The 20048-nt window shown below is 39.3% G+C and overlaps 1 protein-coding gene across 4 annotated transcripts in view; it reads left to right on the forward strand.

Moving 5' to 3' along the window:
- LOC128690786 (nucleoside diphosphate kinase 6) overlaps positions 1 to 20048 on the forward strand; it is a 95707-nt gene that overhangs the window by 25045 nt on the left and 50614 nt on the right. For all 4 annotated transcript variants that reach the window (XM_070088116.1, XM_070088110.1, XM_070088122.1 and 1 more), the window contains exon 3: positions 10690 to 10850. In XM_070088116.1, coding sequence (XP_069944217.1) covers positions 10690 to 10850 — 161 coding nt within the window. The remainder of the gene's footprint in view (positions 1 to 10689; positions 10851 to 20048) is intronic.

The raw sequence follows: 20048 nt of genomic DNA on the forward strand, positions 1-20048 counted from the left end.
AACTTTCACCATCATTCACTCCATCACTGTCTTGCCAGAAGGGTGCTTTACACTACAGTTTTTAAACTGCAACATTAACACCCCTCCTTCAGAGTGCAGGCACTGTACTTCCCATCTCCAGGACTCAAGTCTGGCCTGCCAGTTTCCCTGAACCCCTTCATAAATGTTACTTTGCTCACACTCCAACAGCACGTCAAGTATTAAAAACCATTTGTTTCCATTCACTCCTATCAAACACGCTCACGCATGCCTGCTGGAAGTCCAAGCCCCTCGCACACAAAACCTCCTTTACCCCCTCCCTCCAACCTTTCCTAGGCGACCTCTACCCCGCCTTCCTTCCACTACAGACTGATACACTCTTGAAGTCATTCTGTTTCGCTCCATTCTCTCTACATGTCCGAACCACCTCAACAACCCTTCCTCAGCCCTCTGGACAACAGTTTTGGTAATCCCGCACCTCCTCCTAACTTCCAAACTACGAATTCTCTGCATTATATTCACACCACACATTGCCCTCAGACATGACATCTCCACTGCCTCCAGCCTTCTCCTCACTGCAACATTCATCACCCATGCTTCACACCCATATAAGAGCATTGGTAAAACTATACTCTCATACATTCCCCTCTTTGCCTCCAAGGACAAAGTTCTGTCTCCAGACTCCTAAGTGCACGACTCACCCTTTTCCCCTCGTCAATTCTATGATTCACCTCATCTTTCATAGACCCATCCGCTGACACGTCCACTCCCAAATATCTGAATACATTCACCTCCTCCATACTCTCTCCTTCCAGTCTGATATCCAATCTTTCATTACCTAATCTTTTTGTTATCCTCATAACCTTACTCTTTCCTGTATTCACTTTTAATTTTCTTCTTTTGCACACCCTACTAAATTCATCCACCAATCTCTGCAACTTCTCTTCAGAATCTCCCAAGAGCACAGTGTCATCAGCAAAGAGCAACTGTGACAGCTCCCACTTTATGTGTGATTCTTTATCTTTTAACTCCACGCCTCTTGCCAAGACCCTCGCATTTACTTCTCTTACAACCCCATCTTTTTATTGACACAAAAAATAGAAAATTTACTGTTATGCAGACTACTGCATTATTGTAATAACTGTATAAATAATGTCAACCCATTTGTGACTGCATATTAGACTAGCCAGTTGGACACATATTGGATGGTGACATAAGCTGTTTGCTCTTGAACATTGGCAAAAGTTGAACATTTTTGCTACTTTGAGCTCAATTTCAAGGTACTTTCCATCGTGAAACCAATGAAAATCATATCTATTTCTGTATTACATCTTCCATTCTATCAAACGAGACCAATAAACAAGAATACAACCATAAAAACCATACAAAAATACACAGGAAAGTCGCTGTTTTACACCAAAAGCACATTCACAGTTTTTTTCTCATGCACTGTGGGCAGCAGGATTTTTTTTATATAGTACACACTTGAACATTAAAATGGTATAAAATACCGACAGGTTGTTAGGTAAGACACATATGCAACGGTTAGGTATCTTTATTTTGAAACGTTTCGCCTACACAGTAGGCTTCTTCAGTCAAGTACAGAAAAGTTGATAGAAGCAGAAGAGACTTGAAGACGATGTAATCAGTCCATCACCCTTAAAGTTTTGAGGTGGTCAGTCCCTCAGTCTGGAGAAGAGCATTGTTCCGAAGTCTGAAACAATATGAAGTTGAATGGACAGGATGGAGCCTTATATAGCGCCAGGAGGTGAGACGTAAGGCTCCATCCTGTCCATTCAACTTCATATTGTTTCAGACTTCGGAACAATGCTCTTCTCCAGACTGAGGGACTGACCACCTCAAAACTTTAAGGGTGATGGACTGATTACATCGTCTTCAAGTCTCTTCTGCTTCTATCAACTTTTCTGTACTCGACTGAAGAAGCCTACTGTGTAGGCGAAACGTTTCAAAATAAAGATACCTAACCGTTGCATATGTGTCTTACCTAACAACATAGTACACACTTAGCACACAGATCTATTCTCTCATATTTAGGCCCAAATTTACTGGTCACAGCTTATCTGAGTGAGCTGAATTCATGGTAGCTGACAGTGGCTTCAAAACCACCATATCTTTTATAGACAATGTATGGTGTATGTGCTTTACACAACGGGAAGCATTTCTTTTATTCGTTGGAACCATGGCTAGGGCTAAAAGTGAGCATGTTATAACTAAATGGAGAAAAAGAAATTGGAATGACTTATGCAGCAAGTAGCACCATCAAACAGTAATGGCAGGTTGGTGTGGAGACCCCAGAAATTTAACCCGTAAACGGTCCAAACATATATATACGTTCTTACCACTAGTGCCCCAAATGTTTATAAATGTTTTATTTTTCCTTCCTTCAAATATGGCATGATTGGCAAACACCTGGGATTCACTGATTTCATGTAGTATTAACTCTCCCATTTTAAGAGGAAAGTGATGTTGACCCTGAGTTTAGTGGCTTTGACATGGATGTGGCCATAAGTTGTCGAGGAAATATCAAAAAACCTTGATAATAGCCCTTGTACAACATTTGTGCAACAAATGTCTTATAACCTATGCCCTAAGTAAAGAGAAACAATTCTGGAACATAATACAGTGGACCCCCGGTTAACGAACTTTTTTCATTCCAGTAGTATGTTCAGGTGCCAGTACTGACCGAATTTTTTCCCATAAGGAATATTGTGAAGTAGATTAGTCCATTTCAGACCCCCAAACATACACGTACAAACGCACTTACATAAATACACTTACATAATTGGTCGCATTTGGAGGTGATCGTTAAGCGGGGGTCCACTGTACTTGTTCAGCAGGCTGGCTGATTGGCTGACTGGCTGATTGGCTGACTGGCTGGCTGGCCACCTGGCTGGCCAGCTGCTGGCAGCCTGGCTATGTTTGTTTGTCTGTGTCTGTCTATCTCTGTCTCTGTCTGTCTGTCTCTGTCTATCTGTCCCTATCTATCTCTGTCTCACAGGTACACACAAATACAAGTATACCTCTTAACATAACGATAAACGGATCACCTATCACAAAGCTAACAGAGGGAAAATTCTTAGGAATCCACCTCGATAATAGACTCAAATTTCATACACATATACAACAAATTTCTAAGAAAATTTCCAAGACTGTAGGCATACTATCGAAGATACGGTACTATGTTCCACAGTCAGCCCTCCTGGCCCTCTATCACTCTCTTATTTACCCCTATCTTACCTATGGAATTTGTGCATGGGGCTCAACAACAACTAACCATCTCAGACCACTAATTACCCAACAAAAGGCTGCAGTTAGAATGATAACAAATTCTCAATACAGGCAGCACACTCCACCAATATTCAAAACACTCAACCTACTCACCATACAAAACATCCATACTTATTATTGCACTTATTACATACATAGAACACTTAACTCTGATATTAACCCTCCCCTCAAACATCTCCTTGCCAACCTCAACAGAACACATGACCATAATACAAGGCACAGATCACTCTTTGATGTTCCTCGTGTCCATCTCACGCTATGCAAAAACTCAATGCACATAAAAGGCCCTAAAATCTGGAATTCATTACCTGTAAATATAAAAGAAACACTACCTGTTTATAAATTCAAGTCTCTTCTCAAAGATCACTTACTCACTCAAAACCAAATAAATACTGAATAACTGAACCATATAAATTGTATATCCTAAATGTTACTCACAATTATATCACACAAATGTTAAACCTAACTTTGTTATTTTTTTTTAAATACACTACCTAACAAAATACTCCATTCTACTGAATGAACAGCAATGCATGCAACCATATGACCTGTCTTTGTAATACTCATTTGTATTTTATAGTTATCTGTTTACAATAATGTCTTATCACTGATTTCATCATTGCTTAGTTAATCTTAAGTTAATTGTAAGCCAGCCCGTAATGCTATGCATATAAGTGGCTTTGGCATGCTGCTCTTACCTGTATTTTTTTGTACCTCTGTATGTATGCTAAATTTCTAAATAAATAAATAAATAAATACATAATGTAAATTATCTAGGATAACCCAAAAAATCCAGACGAAGTGCTATACTCTGCTTGAAGATATGAGTAAATGTGATGACACAGTCTTGTGGCTCTCTCTGAGACAGAGAGCTAGACAGATAGACAGGGAGCTTGACAGACACACATGTTTGTGTACCAGCGAAAACAAAGCAAGGGCGATGCTCATCAAATGTCACCTCTAATCTTTTCTTATTAGGGCTTATCACTGCACCCTCGCAGATGCTCATCAAACGTCAGGTCTTATCAAATGTTATCTCATCTTATCACGCACTGCTGCGCGGTCAGCAGTACATGACCTACCAATTTCCTATCGAGCTGTTCCATTTCTGGACTATTTTGCTGGAATAGCTACCCACCTTCGCACCCGTTGGCAGCAATGTTGGTCAACTCTGCTCGGTAACAAACTTCATTCTATTAAACCGAGCATAGGTTACTGGCCGTCTTCTTGTCATCAGTGCCGAGGTTGGGAGACCACTCTCTCCCGCCTTCGCATTGGCCACACTCGTCTTACTCATGGGTATCTCATGGAGAGGCACCCTGTTCCTCTCTGTGAGCAGTGTCAAGTTCCAGTATCGATTAGCCACATTCTGTTAGACTGCCCTCTCTATCAACGAGCACGCAGAATTTACCTCCAACGTCGTCTTCGTTCTACTACTCTCTCTTTACCTTCCCTTCTTGCTGATGGACCCTCCTTTAATTCTGACTCTCTCATTGACTTCTTGACAACGACTGATTTACTCCACAAACTCTGATGATACTTTTCGCACTCCCCTCAACTCTTTCTAGTTCAGTCTCTTGCTGCCCTTTACCCTTTCACCATCCACTACCCCGCTGTCATCCGTAACCTATTACTCATCCATCTCCCTTTTGCCACCTGATGCCCTCGCTTCCTTCCTGCCCTGCAGCGCTGTATAGTCCTTGTGGCTTAGCGCTTCTTTTTGATTATAATAATAATCATCTTATCACGTCACTGTCAGGGGTGGACTTGTTTTTCAAGCTTCAAGGGAACTTATTATTACTTCTTCTCTTCTCTTTCTTCTTCTCCTCCTTCTCTTTTCTCTTCTCTTCTTCTTTTCTTCTCTTCTCCTTCTTTTCTTCTCTTCTCCTTCTTCTCTTCTCTTCTAATAATAATAATAATAATAATAATAATAATATTTTATTAGGACATGATACATAGTTGTACAAAGTATTATAGTTGGGTGTACATGTCGAAAGCCCCTTGTATGCAGAGCATTACGGGGTGGCTTAACCCTTTCAGGGTCCGTGCCATAGATCTACTGCTTTATGTTGAGGGTCCAAACTGTAGATCTACGCCAAAATTTTAGCGGCTTCAAATTTAGCACAAGAAGGCTGGTAGGCCTACATCTGAGAGAATGGGTCTGGGTGGTCAGTGTGCTCACTAGAAAAAATCTGGATGCCTGCATGGCATTGTGGGAATGCAGCCAAAGTAACTTTGTTCATCATGCCTGGCGGCAAGGAAGCTCTCACTCCCCACTCGCTCTCTGGGCGAATTCTGACTCTCTTCTTCACAACTTACAGTTCTAAGACTGATGGAAGTGGATCTGAAGAGGAATTCTATCGTTTTGAACTGTATGGTACCATTGTACCATATGGTACAATGGTACCATATGGTACAATTGAGTTGAACTTCATTAAAGTGAAATTCTTGCCTCCTAATACCACTCTCCTCCAGTCCATGGACCAGCAGATCATTTCAAATTTCAAAAAAACTGTTGGCTGCATGCAATCCAACGTACAAGCCACAGCCCAGCTGGTCAGGTACCGACTTAAGGTGCTTGTCCAGTGCCTGCTTGAAGACAGCCAGGGGTCTATTAGTAATCCCCATGATGTATGCTGGGAGGCAGTTGAAGAGTCTTGGGCCCCTGACACTTATTGTGTTGTCTCTTAACGTGCTAGTGACACTCCTGCTTTTCATTGGGGGGATGTTGCATCGTCTGCCGAGTCTTTTGTTTTTGTAGTGAGTGATTTTCTTGTGCAAGTTTGGTACTAGTCCCTCTAGGGTTTTCCAGGTGTATATAATCATGTATCTCTCCTGCCTACATTCCAGGAAGTACAGGCTCAGGAACTTCAAACACTCCCAGTAATTGAGGTGTTTTTTCTCTGTTATGCGTGCCGTGAAGGTTCTCTGTACATTTTCTAGGTCAGCAGTTTCACCTGCCTTGAAAGGTGCCGTTAGTGTGCAGCAATATTTCAGCCTAAATAGAACAAGCGATCTGAAGTGTCATCATGGGCTTGGCATCCCTAGTTTTGAAGGTTCTTATTATCCATCCTGTCATTTTTCTAGCAGATGCGATTGATACAATGTTATGATCCTTGAAGGTGAGATCCTCCGACATGATCACTCCCAGGTTTTTGACATTAGTTTTTCGCTCTATTTTGTGGCTGGAATTTGTTTTATACTCTGATGAAGTTTTAATTTCCTCATGTTTACCATATCGGAGTAATTGAAAGGAATTGGAAGGAAATGTGTGCAAAGTGGGTTGAACTGCAAACCTTTATGGAAGAAAATCACCCTGACACACCTATTGCAAGCCATGCTGGTGACTTTTACAATGACAATGTTGCGAGCCACTTTAGGAAAATTTTAAAGGAATGCGAGGTACAGAGCTCTATGGACAGATTTTTGGTATGATAAAGGTCCAGTGACTCTCAAGTTGTTCCCAGTGGCATTAAAAGAAGAAGGGAAGTAACCCTGGAAAAGGACTTGCTACCTAAAGTCCTTATGGAAGGGAATTTCCCTTCCAAAAAATAATATGTACACCTCCATCATCTCCCCTCCACTCATCCCATCACTCATCACCACATCTGCAATAAAGGTAAGTGTCATTTATTCTTCATTACACAATATATTGTGCATGTATCCTTCTGTTTGTGTGTAGGAAAATGTATGTATAAATGTACCTAACAACCTGTCGGTATTTTATACCATTTTAATGTTCAGGAAAATGTATATTTCATGTGGTAAATTTTTTTTTTTTTCATACTTTGGGGTGTCTGGAATGGATTAATTTGATTTCCATTATTTCTCATGGGAAAAATTAATTTGACTTACGATGATTTTGTCTCATGATGTGCTCTCAAGAACGGATTAATATCGTAAGTCGGGGGTCCACTGTATACGTTTGAACCGTTTACGGGATAAAAGGATCTAACCAAAATTAGTGCTGGATTACTGATGGAACCAGATTACTGATTGCCGGATTAGTGATGGCTGACCTGTATGTATTAGTATTATTATTATCATTATTATTATATCAAGACTAGTGAGACACTCTTAGTGATTTTAATGTGTACCTGCATGCCAGCACAGTGTAAAAGTTTATTTAAGTACATTTACACATAAGTATAATTATCAGAGTATGTATATATAAAATACCTAGGTGTAGTAGGTTGGTAGACAGCAACCGCCCAGGGAGGTACTACCGTCCTGCCAAGTGAGTGTAAAACGGAAGCCTGTAGTTGTTTTACACGATGGTAGGATTGCTGGTGTCTTTTTTTTTTCTGTCTCATACACATGTAAGATTACAGGTACATCTTGCTACTTCTACTTACACTTAGGTCACACTACACATACATGTACAAGCATATACATATATACACACACACCCCTCTGGGTTTTCTTCTGTTTTCTGTGTAGTTCTTGTTCTTATTTATTTCCTCTTACCTCCATGGGGAAATGGAACAGGAAATGCCAGGAGCAACGGGCTAGTAACCCCTTCTCCTGTATATATTACTAAATGTAAAAGGAGAAACTTTTGTTTTTCCTTTTGGGCCACCCTACCTTGGTGGGACACGGCCAGTGTGTTGAAAGAAAGAAGAAATAAAATACGCAGTAACTTTTACCCTTTTACTGTCGAGACCCCTGATCACAAACTTACTCTCAGTGTTGAAGAATTTAAAAAAAAAAAAAAAAATTCTAATGAAATGATCATATTTTTTCTGAAGGTAATGACACCAAAAGTAAGAAATTTGATGGAAAACTTGCAGAAGCATGCTCTCACGAAGTTAGTGGTCTCGGCGATATATACATATCAGCGGTTTCACCCTTTTTGAGCCCTATTTTCAGCCAATTCCATTGTTCCAGGTGACCAAACTCAAAGGTATTTTGCTAAAACTCCATTTGCTCTATTGAATGAGCACAAGAAACTGTCCATTTACCAATTTCAACTACCCAGTAAAGTGGTCAAAAATTGGCAATTTGGCCAATTTCACACAAATTTCAAAAGATGCCAATTTCAAAATAGGGTTTAGAATAAACATTGCAGACATTCCTGGCACTAAAATAACATTTTCTTTGTTCATTAGTCACGTCGCCAGGCCCCTCTTATATTACTCTTGCTTTCCAATTTGAATTTTTATTCACACAAAAAATAGAACATTTACTGTTATGCGGACTACTGCATTACTGTAATGTATAAATAATGTCAATGCATTCATGACTGCTTATTAGGCTGGCCAGTTGGACACGTATTGGACAGTGATGTCACTTGTTTACTCTTGAGCATCAGCAAAAATCGAAGATTGCCACTACTTTGAGCTCAATTTCAAGGTACTTTTCATCATGAAACGAATCAAAATAATCTCTATTTCTGTAATGTATCTTCCATTCTATCAAATGAGACCAAGAAAACGAAAATTCAACCATAAATGCCCTATGAAAATACACCTCAAGTTGGCGTTTTAAACCAAAAACACGATCGGAGTTTTTTTTTTTCTCATTATGCACTGCGTGCTGCAGGATTTTTTTTATACTGCACACACTGACCATGCAGACCCATTCTCACATGTAGGTCTACTAGCTTTCTCCTGCTAGATTTGAAGTCACTAGAATTTTGGCATATTAATACGGTACCAACACTGGCTACAATTGTAAGCCGTATTTATATGACACCGACCGTGAAAGGGTTAAAACACTTGAAATTTTGGAAAGTTTCCAAACATAATGGAGAGTTGTGGAGTTCGTGGAGGATGTAAACAGATAGAGTGGTGTGCAGTGCCTGTATTAGCGAGTCAGGTGGGGGGAGCCGTATGAAGAATTTCGGTCATAATTTGAAACATCCGTATAAGCGATATGCTGTAAAGCAGGGCCCTACTGTATTTTTTTCTTTTCTTTTTTGCAGTTGTATTAGATTTAAAATTCTCTACAGTCCTCTAAGAAAAAATGATTGATTTTAAGTTTTGAAAGATTGTCTGGTTTGATAAAATTTCCAAAGATTCCAAGTTTTAAGAAAATTAATTGCATTATTAAAATTGCCAACACACAAACTAAACTGAATGTGTACTATCCTGGCTGTAAGAGGCATCGGCTATTAATTATTAAAACCATTTAGGAGAGGGAGACTCAGATTATGAATGTGATGATTAAATGGGATTCAAAATTTCTCACAGTTTTACTCATACAGTGGACAGATGTGCACCTATCCACTTGAATTTTACTCTGCCATTCCTGAATTAGGAGGCACTTTTTTTTTCTTTTTTTTTTTTTTAACATTTGAAGCTACACTGCTGAGGGTTTTGGAAGTTATTGGAGCCTTATCAGGATACTGTGAATGGGTTCAACAACTTTGATGCATATTCCAATTGTTTTCCACAATCTGGCCCTAGTTACTGTGCACAATCATTTCAAATTTGAAGCCATTTGGATGAGGGGTTCTCAAGTTATGAGCAAAATAAAATTAAAAAGTTGGAGGAATGACGAAAACAAAAGAAAAATCAGCCAACCTTTTAAAGTTCTTCCCCTTTAAGGATACCCAGTGGAAAATATTTTATCCAACAATGTGGAAGTTATTTTGTCATGCTTATGATCTGAGAAAATTGTGTAGAGATACCATGCTAATAGGGTGGGTCAGGCTCCAGACCACTGCTGTAAAGCGAATATCGCCTTAAAGCGAATCACAGCCTTTTTTTTTTTTCACTTGCCAGTGCATATAAATGCCTTAAAACATATTTATGCTATCATTTTTTAAGTGTGAAATAGTTCTAGGAGTAAAAAAATGCAAAAATGAAAACAATAAGTTAAATAATTCTGAAAACCATCTTAAGAGCAAGGCAAGTTCCAATAATAATAAACCTGAATATTAACAAAGTGCTTTCAAGTGAAGCACTGTATTAACGAGGTATGCCTGTATATGCTTTACTGCATTACTAAGAATGTGGTAAGTAACTAACAACTTCTTCAAATAGAGACAGGGATATGTTAGAAACAGGTATACAGTGGAACCTCAAAAATCGAACTGCTCCCAACACAACCAATTATGTAAGTGTATTTTTGTAAGTGCTTTTATAAGTGTATTTTTGAGGGTCTGAAATGGACTAATCTAATTTACATTATTCCTGATGGGAATAAATTCATTCGGTAAAGGCACTCGAACAGCCTTCTGGACCGAAGAAAGTTCGATATTTGAGGTTTCACTGTATGTGGAAATAGAAGTTCTTTCTAAAACATCAGAAATACCATTACATATATTAATGATTGTGAGTGGTGGTAGATTCTTGACCCTAAATTTCATTAGTTGTAGAATGAAAACTTGCTATTGATTTTGTGGGTAGCTTTAATGCTTTTATGTTTTACTTCATACTTGAGTTATTTTCTCTACAGTGGTCCCATCAGTGCTCTCATATTAGCCCATGAAGATGCTATCAATCGGTGGAGGTCGGTGATGGGGCCTACTAAAGTCTACAAGACCAAGTATGAGGCGCCGGATACTATCAGGGGGATGTACGGCCTCACTGATACTCGCAACTCCACCCATGGCTCAGGTAATCTATAATTTTTGGTAAAACTGTTTGCCTTACACAGATGTGGTCTTCATGAGTTATTATAGGTGATTGTCTCCTGTATCATAATTCTTCAAAAAGTGATACTTGTTTCTACCATATTTTGTCGATGAGGATGCTCTGTGAAATGCCTGAGCTCTATGGGGTTTAGATAAAAGGAGTACATGTGGCTAAAAAAAAAAATTACATTAATACTGCACAGTATTTGTTACTTACTCTCAAGTTAGATTGGTCATAATAAACATCCTGAGGTGAGTGGAGAGAGTGCCTGATGGTGTTGATGTTGTTGGGGTTGGTGACGTGATGTTGAAGGTTTGGGATCTTGTGATGTTGATAATAATAAATGCTCACAAATTAGCATACTGTACATACATGTATTTCATAGAAAAACAAGAATAAAATTATTTATTTTCCCCTTCATGTTATGAATGAAAAGAAGTTAGATGTTCTTGCTCTAAGAAAAACAAAGCTGAAGGGGGTAGGGAGTTTCAGTGGGAAGAAATAAATGAGATTAGGTCTGGAGTATATGATAGAGTTAGAGCTAAGGGGTAGCAGTAATGCTGAAGGATCAGTTATAGAAAAAGAGAGGAATATAAATGCATAAATTCAAGGATTATGTAGATTAAAATTAAGATTGGATGCAAAAAGTGGGTTATAATAAGCTTTTCTGCACCTGGAGAAGAGAGGAGTGTAGAGGAGAGAGAGAGAGAGAGAGAGAGATATATAGAAAGATAGAGAGATAGATTGAGATTGATTTTGGAAAATGTTAAGCAAATTCAGTAAGTGCTTGGGAAATTTTGAACCAAGTGAGAGAGTACACATGGTGGGGGACATGAATGCTAAAATGGTTAGAGAGGGTGTGGTAGGTAAGTTTAGGGTACCAAGTGTTGTGCACGTTTTTGTTATAGCACGATTGAAGAATTACCTCATATTTTTTTAACACTTTGTAAAATGAGTTTAACACGGTTGCGTGAGTGGAAAAAATTTTGAGCGCCTGGTTGCCCGCCGGGTGGTATGGTCTGTGGGTTATGCCACTGTGTCAACGGGGGAGACCTATCGCCATCCCGCACCTCCCTAAGCCACCCACACCACCCTACCAGCAAGGAGATAACCAGGTGATGGTTTTGAGGATATGAATGAAGAAGATGTGAATGAGATGATGATGAAGACAGGAGTCCAGAGATAATGTTGGCAGAGCTTGATGCACAGATACAAGGGAGGGAGATAACAGAAGATGAATCTGAAGAAAAACAGTTAACATTACAGCAGTTATGTGAGCAGTTCCATATTATTAGTAAAATTACAGACTTTTTCACTGGAGAGGACCCTGACAAATCTAGAAGCAGTACTTTGAAATGGGGTCTAGACCAGCTGATGATGCCTTGTCATCAGCTGTATAATGTACTGCAGGGTCAGAGAGCCCAGAGGTCCATTACAGAATTTATGCACATTCCAATACAACCATCGACTTCAGTGCCAGAACCTCTACCATCCACTTCTGCCGACAACCAACAACCATCCACCTCAGCCCAGTAGGGCCACGCCATCCATATCCACTCTTTACAATCATCCACAAACACCATTACCCACAATTTAACCCTTTGACTGTCGCAGGCCCCTTTCTGAAACTGTCATTCTATGTCAATAAATTTTTGAAAAAAAAAAAAAAATTCTTATGAAATGATAGAGAATCTTTTCCTGATGGTAATGACACCAAAAGTACGAAATTTGGTCGAAACTCACGGAATTACGCTCCTGCGAAGTTAGCGGTCTCGGCGACATAAGCATTAGCAATTTTGCCGACTTTGAGCCCTATTTTTGGCCAATTCCGTTCTTCCAGTTGACCAAACTCATAGCTATTTCTTTAGAACTCCATTTTTTCTATCAATTGCTTACAAGAAACCGCCCATTTACCGACTTGAACTACCCAATAAAGTGGTCAGAAATTGGCAATTTGGCCAATTTCACACAAACTAAAAAAGATGCCAATTTCAAAATAGGGTCCAGAATAAACAATGTAGACATTCTTGGCACTAAAATAACATATCCTCTGTTCATTAGTTACGTCTCTAGGCCCCTCTTATATTACTATTGCTTTCTATTTTGTTTTATTATTCATACAAAAAATAAAACATTTACTGTTATGCAGACTACTGCATTATTGTAAAAATAGTATAAATAATATCAGTGCACTAGTGAAAGAATATTAGACTCCCCAGTTGACGTGTATTGGACGTGTGGTGTGATTTGCTTACTCTTGAACATTGGTAAAAATTGAACATTTCCACTACTTTGAGCTCAATTTCAAGGTCGTTTTCATCGCGAAACTAATCAAAATCATATATATTTCTGTAATATGTTTTCCATTTTATCACGTGAGACCATGAAAACAAGAATACAACGATAAATACTCTACGAAAATACACCTCAAAGTCTGCGTTTTAATCCAAAAAAGCGGTCAGTTTTTTTTTTTCTCATTATGCACTGCGTGCTGCAGGATTTTTTTTTATGTGGTGCACACTGACCACACAGACCCATTCTCTCACATGTGGGCCTACCAGTTTTCTCCCGCTTGATTTGAAGCTGCTAGAATTTACGCGTATAAATACGTCTGAATCAGTGGCGCGTAAGACGTATATATACGACTGAAACAGTCAAAGAGTTAAGGTAAGAAATACTATTAGTATTTCTATTGCAGTTGTAGTCGTAAGCAGTAATATATCACAAAAATGCACTACAATTACATATTCACTTTTATTTTGTAAGATCTGGAGGTCTAAAAAAAAGTTGTTTGGCTTTTTGGGGGCTCCCAGGAACGTAACCCTATTTTTTCCCTAAGTTCTACAGTTTGACTAACGTGGCGCTTTCAGGAACGTAACTACCGTGTTACACAAGTCTTCTGTAATACATATTTTAAGGAAAATAAAAAGGATAAATAAGTTTGCAAGATGTGATATAGGGCATAATGACAGTAGTTAGTTAGACTGTATATTAGTAGTTAAAAGACTGATGGGCAGACTTCAGGATGTGCATGTTTATAGAGGGGCCACAGATATATCAGATCATTTATAGTCATAGCTACGGTGAGAGTAAAAGGTAGATGGGATACAAGGAGAATGGAATCAGCAAGTAATAGAGAGAAGTGAAGGCTTATAAACTAGAGGAGGAGGCAGTTTGGGTTGGTAGACAGCAACCACCCAGGGAGGTACTACCTTCCTGCCAGGTGACTGTGAAACAGAAACCTGTAACTGTTTTACATGATGGTAGGATTGCTGGTGTCTTTTTTCTGTCTCATAAACATGCTGGATAACAGGTATATCTTGCTACTTCTACTTACACTTAGGTCACACTACACAGGCATGCACATGCATGCCTGGTCCAGCAAATGGCTTCTCGAATTTAATCCTGCCAAATGCAAAGTCATGAAGATAGGGGAAGGGCACAGAAAACCACAGACAGAGTATAGGCTAGGTGGCCAAAGACTGCAAACCTCACTCAAGGAGAAAGATCTTGGGGTGAGTATAACACCAAGCATGTCTCCGGAAGCACACATCAATCAGATAACTGCTGCAGCATATGGGCGCCTGGCAAACCTGAGAACAGCATTCCGACACCTTAGTAAGGAATCATTCAAGACACTGTACACCGTGTATGTCAGGCCCATACTGGAGTATGCAGCACCTGTTTGGAACCCACACTTGATAAAGCACGTCAAGAAACTAGAGAAAGTACAAAGGTTTGCAACAAGGTTAGTTCCAGAGCTAAGGGGAATGTCCTATGAAGAAAGATTAAGGGAAATCGGCCTGACGACACTGGAGGACAGGAGGGTCAGGGGAGACATGATAACGACATATAAAATACTGCGTGGAATAGACAAGGTGGACAAGGACAGGATGTTCCAGGGAGGGGACACAGAAACAAGAGGCCACAATTGGAAGTTGAAGACACAAATGAGTCAGAGAGATAGTAGGAAGTATTTCTTTAGTCATAGAGTTGTAAGGCAGTGGAATAGCCTAGAAAATGACGTAGTGGAGGCAGGAACCATACACAGTTTTAAGACGAGGTTTGATAAAGCTCATGGAGCGGGGAGAGAGAGGGTCTAGTAGCAACCGGTGAAGAGGCGGGGCCAGGAGCTAGGACTCGACCCCTGCAACCACAAATAGGTGAGTACAAATAGGTGAGTACATACACACATCTAGGGCTTTTCTTCTTTTTCTTAATAGCTCTTGTTCTTGTTTTTTTGTCTATGGGGAAGTGGAAAAGAATCTTTCCTCCGTAAGCCATGCATGTTGTATGAGGCGACTAAAATGCCGAGAGCAATGGGCTAGTAACCCCTTCTCCTATACACGTTTACTAAAAATAATAATAAGAAAAACTTTGTAAAACTGAGATGCTTGAATGTGCATGGATGTAGTGTGGATGATAAGAAAGAGATGATTGCTGATGTTATGAATGAAGAGAAGTTGGATGTCCTGGCCCTAAGTGAAACAAAGCTGAAGGGGGTAGGCGAGTTTCAGTGGAAAGGAATAAATGGGATTAAGTCAGGAGTATCTGAGAGAGTTACAGCTTAAGAAGGGGTAGCATTAATGTTGAAGGACCAGTTATGGAAGGAGAAGAGAGAACGTAAATGTGTAAATTCAAGGATTATGTGGATTAAAATAAGGGTCGGATGTGAAAAGTGGGTGATAATAAGCTTGTATGCACCTGGAGAAGAGAGAAGTGTAGAGGAGAGAGAGAGATTTTGGAAGATGTTAAGCAAATGTATAGGAACCTTTGAACCAAGTGAGAGAGTAATTGTGGTAGGGGGACCTAAATGCTAAAGTAGGAGAAACATTTAGAGAGGGTGTAGTAGGTAAGTTTAGGGTGCCAGGTGTAAATGATAATGGGGGCCCTTTGATTGAACTTTGTATAAAAAGGGGTTTAATTATAGGTAATATGTATTTCAAGAAAAAAGAGGATAAATAAGTATACAAGATATGATGTAGGGCATAATGACAGTAGTTTGTTGGACTATGTATTGGTAGATAAAAGACTGTTGAGTAGACTTCAGGATGTTCATGTTTATAGAGGGGCCACAGATATAGCAGATCACTTTCTAGTTGTAGCTACCGTGAGAGTAAGAGGTAGATGGGATACAAGGAAAAATAGAAGCAGCAAGTAAGAGGGAGGTGAAGGTGTATAAACTAAAAGAGGAGGCAGTTAGGGTAAGATATAAACAACTGTTGGAGGATAGATGGGCTAATGAGAGTATAGGCAATGGGATCAAAGATGTATGGGGTAGGTTTAAGAATGTATTGTTAGAGTGTTCAGCAGAAGTTTGTGGTTACAGGAAAGTGGGTGAGGGAGGGAAGAAGAGCAATTGGTGGAATGATGATGTAAAGAGAGTAGTAAGGGAGAAAAAGTTAGCATATGAAAGGTTTTTACAAAGTAGAAGTGATGCAAGGAGGGAAGAGTATATGGAGAGAAAAAGAGAGGTTAAGAGAGTGGTGAAGCAATGTAAAAAGAGAGCAAATGAGAGAGTGGGTGAGATGTTATCAACAAATTTTGATGAAAATAAGAAAAAGTTTTGGAGTGAGATTAATAAGTTGAGGAAGCCTAGGGAACAAATGGATTTGACAGTTAAAAATAGGAGAGGAGAGTTATTAAATGGATAGTTAGAGGTATTGGGAAGATGGAGGGAATATTTTGAGGAATTGTTAAATGTCGATGAAGATAGGGAAGCTGTGATTTCGTGTATAGGGCAAGGAGGAATAACATCTTGTAGGAGGGAGGGAAAGCCAGTTGTGAGTGTGGGGGAAGTTCGTGAGGCAGTGAGTAGAATGAAAGGGGGTAAGGCAGCTGGGATTGATGGGATAAAGATAGAAATGTTAAAAGCAGGTGGGGATATAGTTTTGGAGTGGTTGGTGCTATTATTTAATAAATGTATGGAAGTGGGATTGGCAGAGAGCATGCATAGTTCCTTTGTATAAAGGCAAAGGGGATAAAAGAGAGTGCAAAAATTATAGAAGAATAAGTCTGTTGAGTATATAGTGGACCCCCGAGTTTCATGATTAATCCATTCCAGAGAGTCTGCCGACTGGCGAAATTCATGATTGGCGAATCTATTTTCCCCATAAGAAATAATGGAAACCCAGTTAATCTGTTTCACACAGCCAAAAATATTAACCAAAAATAATTTTTTTGAAGATTAAATATAGATTTACATACAGAAAACAGTGACAAATAAATATAAAGCACTTATAAAATGGATAAATGAACATTTAACATCACACTTAACCTTTATTGATTCTTGTTGATGAAGGAGGTAGGTAGGAGGCAAGAGGAAGGCGAGTTTATTATGCTTCAATATGACGCGAATATCATCTCTACGGCTTATTTATTTATCACAATTCATCTAATATGATATTATGAACAATATTAATAACATAGAAACATGATATATACTATAGAATGAATAAAATATATCATAATATATGAGAGGAGTAAATGGTGTAAGTGTTGCTGGGTTTAAGGGCTGCCACTGAGAGAAGCCATGTTGGTGGAGGTGGAGGCTTTGGCCACCACCACCATCACACTTCAACAATGTATATAATTTAGAAATAAGAAATATTTACATTTTAATTTATAAATAAGAAATATTTACATTTTAATTTATAAATAAGTTTATTCAGGTATACATAAACACAGTTAAATACATAGATTATCATACAATTACAGTTGGTGTCCCACAGGGAAGTGTCCTAGCAGCATATGTGTAAAGTACCCAGGATAACCCAAAAAAATCAAGAGTGACATAGTATTTCCATTGGTGTACTTTTATATTTACACTTATATTTACTTTTATACTTACACATTTATATTTACACTTACCTTGGAGGAGATGTTAGTTTAATTAGTTAGTTTGATAAAGATGCTGGCAGAGGTTTAGGGTGGTGGAAGATAGCAGGGCGGTGTATGTTCAATGGTCCTATACACATCCAACAACACTGGAGAGTTACTCTCATGTTGTTTTTCTATCGCTTACTCGCTTGGGAGACTGGCTTTGTGTGTGTGCTGACGGGCAGACGCGTCCAATCACGAACCATGAAGCTAAATTTTGCTGGAAAAACTTGCCAAAAGTCGGATTTCACGAAAGTCGTGACCGCCGAGCAGCGGGGATCCTCTATACCTGGTAAAGTGTATGCTAGAGTTATTGAAAGAATTAAGGGTAAGACTGAGAGTAGGATAGCAGATGAACAAGGAGGCTTTAGGAAAGGTAGGGGGTGTGTAAACCAAGTGTTTACAGTGAAACATATAGGTGAACATTATTTAGATAAGGGTAAAGAGGTTTTTGTGGCATTTATGGATTTGGAAAAGGCATATGACAGGGTGGATAGTTGGGGGCAATGTGGCAGATGTTGCAGGTGTATGCTATAGGAGGTAGGTTACTGAAAGCAGTGAAGAGTTTTTATGAGGATAGTGAAGCTCAGGTTAAAGTATGTAGGAGAGAGGGAGATTATTTTCCAGTAAAAGTAGGCCTTAGACAAGGATGTGTGATGTCACCGTGGTTGTTCAATATATTTATAGATGGGGTTGTAAGAGAAGTGAATGCGAGGGTCTTGGCAAGAAGTGTGGAGTTAAAAGATAAAGAATCAACCACAAAGTGGAAGTTGTCACAGTTGCTCTTTGCTGATGACACTGTGCTTTTGGGAGATTCTGAAGAGAAGTTGCAAAGGTTGGTGGATGAATTTGGTAGGGTATGTAAAAAAAGAAAATTAAAAGTGAATATAGGAAAGAGTAAGGTGATGAGGATAAAAAGATTAGGTGATGTAAGATTGGATATCAAATTGGAGGGAGAGAGTATGGAAGAGGTGAATGTATTCAGATATGTAGAAGTGGACATGTCAGCAGATGGGTCTCTGAAGGATGAGGTGAATCATAGAATTGATGAGGGGAAAAGGGTGAGTGGTGCACTTAGGAATCTGTGGAGACAAAGAACTTTGTCCATGGAAGCAAAGAGGGGAATGTATGAGAGTATAGTTGTACCAACACTCTTGTATGGGTGTGAAGCATGGGTGATGAATGTTGCAATGAGGAGGAGGCTGGAGGCAGCGGAGATGTCATGTCTGAGGGCAATGTGTGGTGTGAATATAATGCAGAGAATTCGTAGGTTGGAAATTAAGAGAAGGTGTGGGATTACCAAAACTATTATCCAGAGGGCTGAGGAGGGGTTGTTGAGGTGGTTTGGACATGTAGAGAGAATAGAACAAAACAGAATGACTTTGAGAGTGTATAAATCTGGAGTGGAGGGAAGGCAGGGTAGGGGTCAGCCTGGGAAGGGTTGGAGGGAGGGAGTAAAAGAGGTTTTGTGTGTGAGGGGCTTAGACCTCCAACAAGCATGTGTAAACAAATTTGATCGGAGTAAATGGTTTGTGGAGTTGGTTTGTCTTATTTCATCTGCCTAGATGACATCCTAGTAGAGCTGAGCATTTTTTAATGTAATGCTGTATTGATAATAAAAATGGGAGTACAGTTCAGTCTTGTTATTGTGTGTATTATAGGCTCATCACAGAATAATGAAGTGCTTGTTAGAAGATTGAATTTTGTGGCTTCTTCCAAGCCACTGGGACCCCTGTTTGGCTTAGGGTAGTGAATGATGAAAATGTACTTCTTGGCCTAGCTCATTTGCTGCAGGCATGATTCTATGTCATTACTTTGCTTTATACATGACTCCTTGGCATAGCTTCTGAGGGTGCACATATCATGGCTGGCAACCTTACAGCCTCCACACAACATCAGTGTGAGTTGTATACCAGGCATTTAAAACCAGGGTAGCCATACATTGTATTGTAGACTAGGGTAGCCAACCATTAGGGTTATAACTTTTTTACAACGTATTATTCCTGTACCTTAATCAGATGAACTTTTGCCTGAAAGCAAAGAAATGACCTTTCATTTCAGTATCTTTTTAGAAAATGTCACCCCTACATGAAAAGAAAATGAGTAATGAAAACAAGTAACTTGAATGCATCTAACATCTTACAGCATCATTATTATCATGTTTGTTTGTATATTACTACTTATTGCTTAGAATAAACTGAAGTTGAAGTTTGTTTTTGTTTCTGCAGGCAGCATACAGTTCCTGCATAACTTTGATTACATGTTTAGCACTGTTATGCAGAAATGTGGGATAGCTGGGGA

This window comes from Cherax quadricarinatus, chromosome 2 (assembly GCF_038502225.1).
Source record: "Cherax quadricarinatus isolate ZL_2023a chromosome 2, ASM3850222v1, whole genome shotgun sequence".
NCBI classification, from domain to species: domain Eukaryota; kingdom Metazoa; phylum Arthropoda; class Malacostraca; order Decapoda; family Parastacidae; genus Cherax; species Cherax quadricarinatus.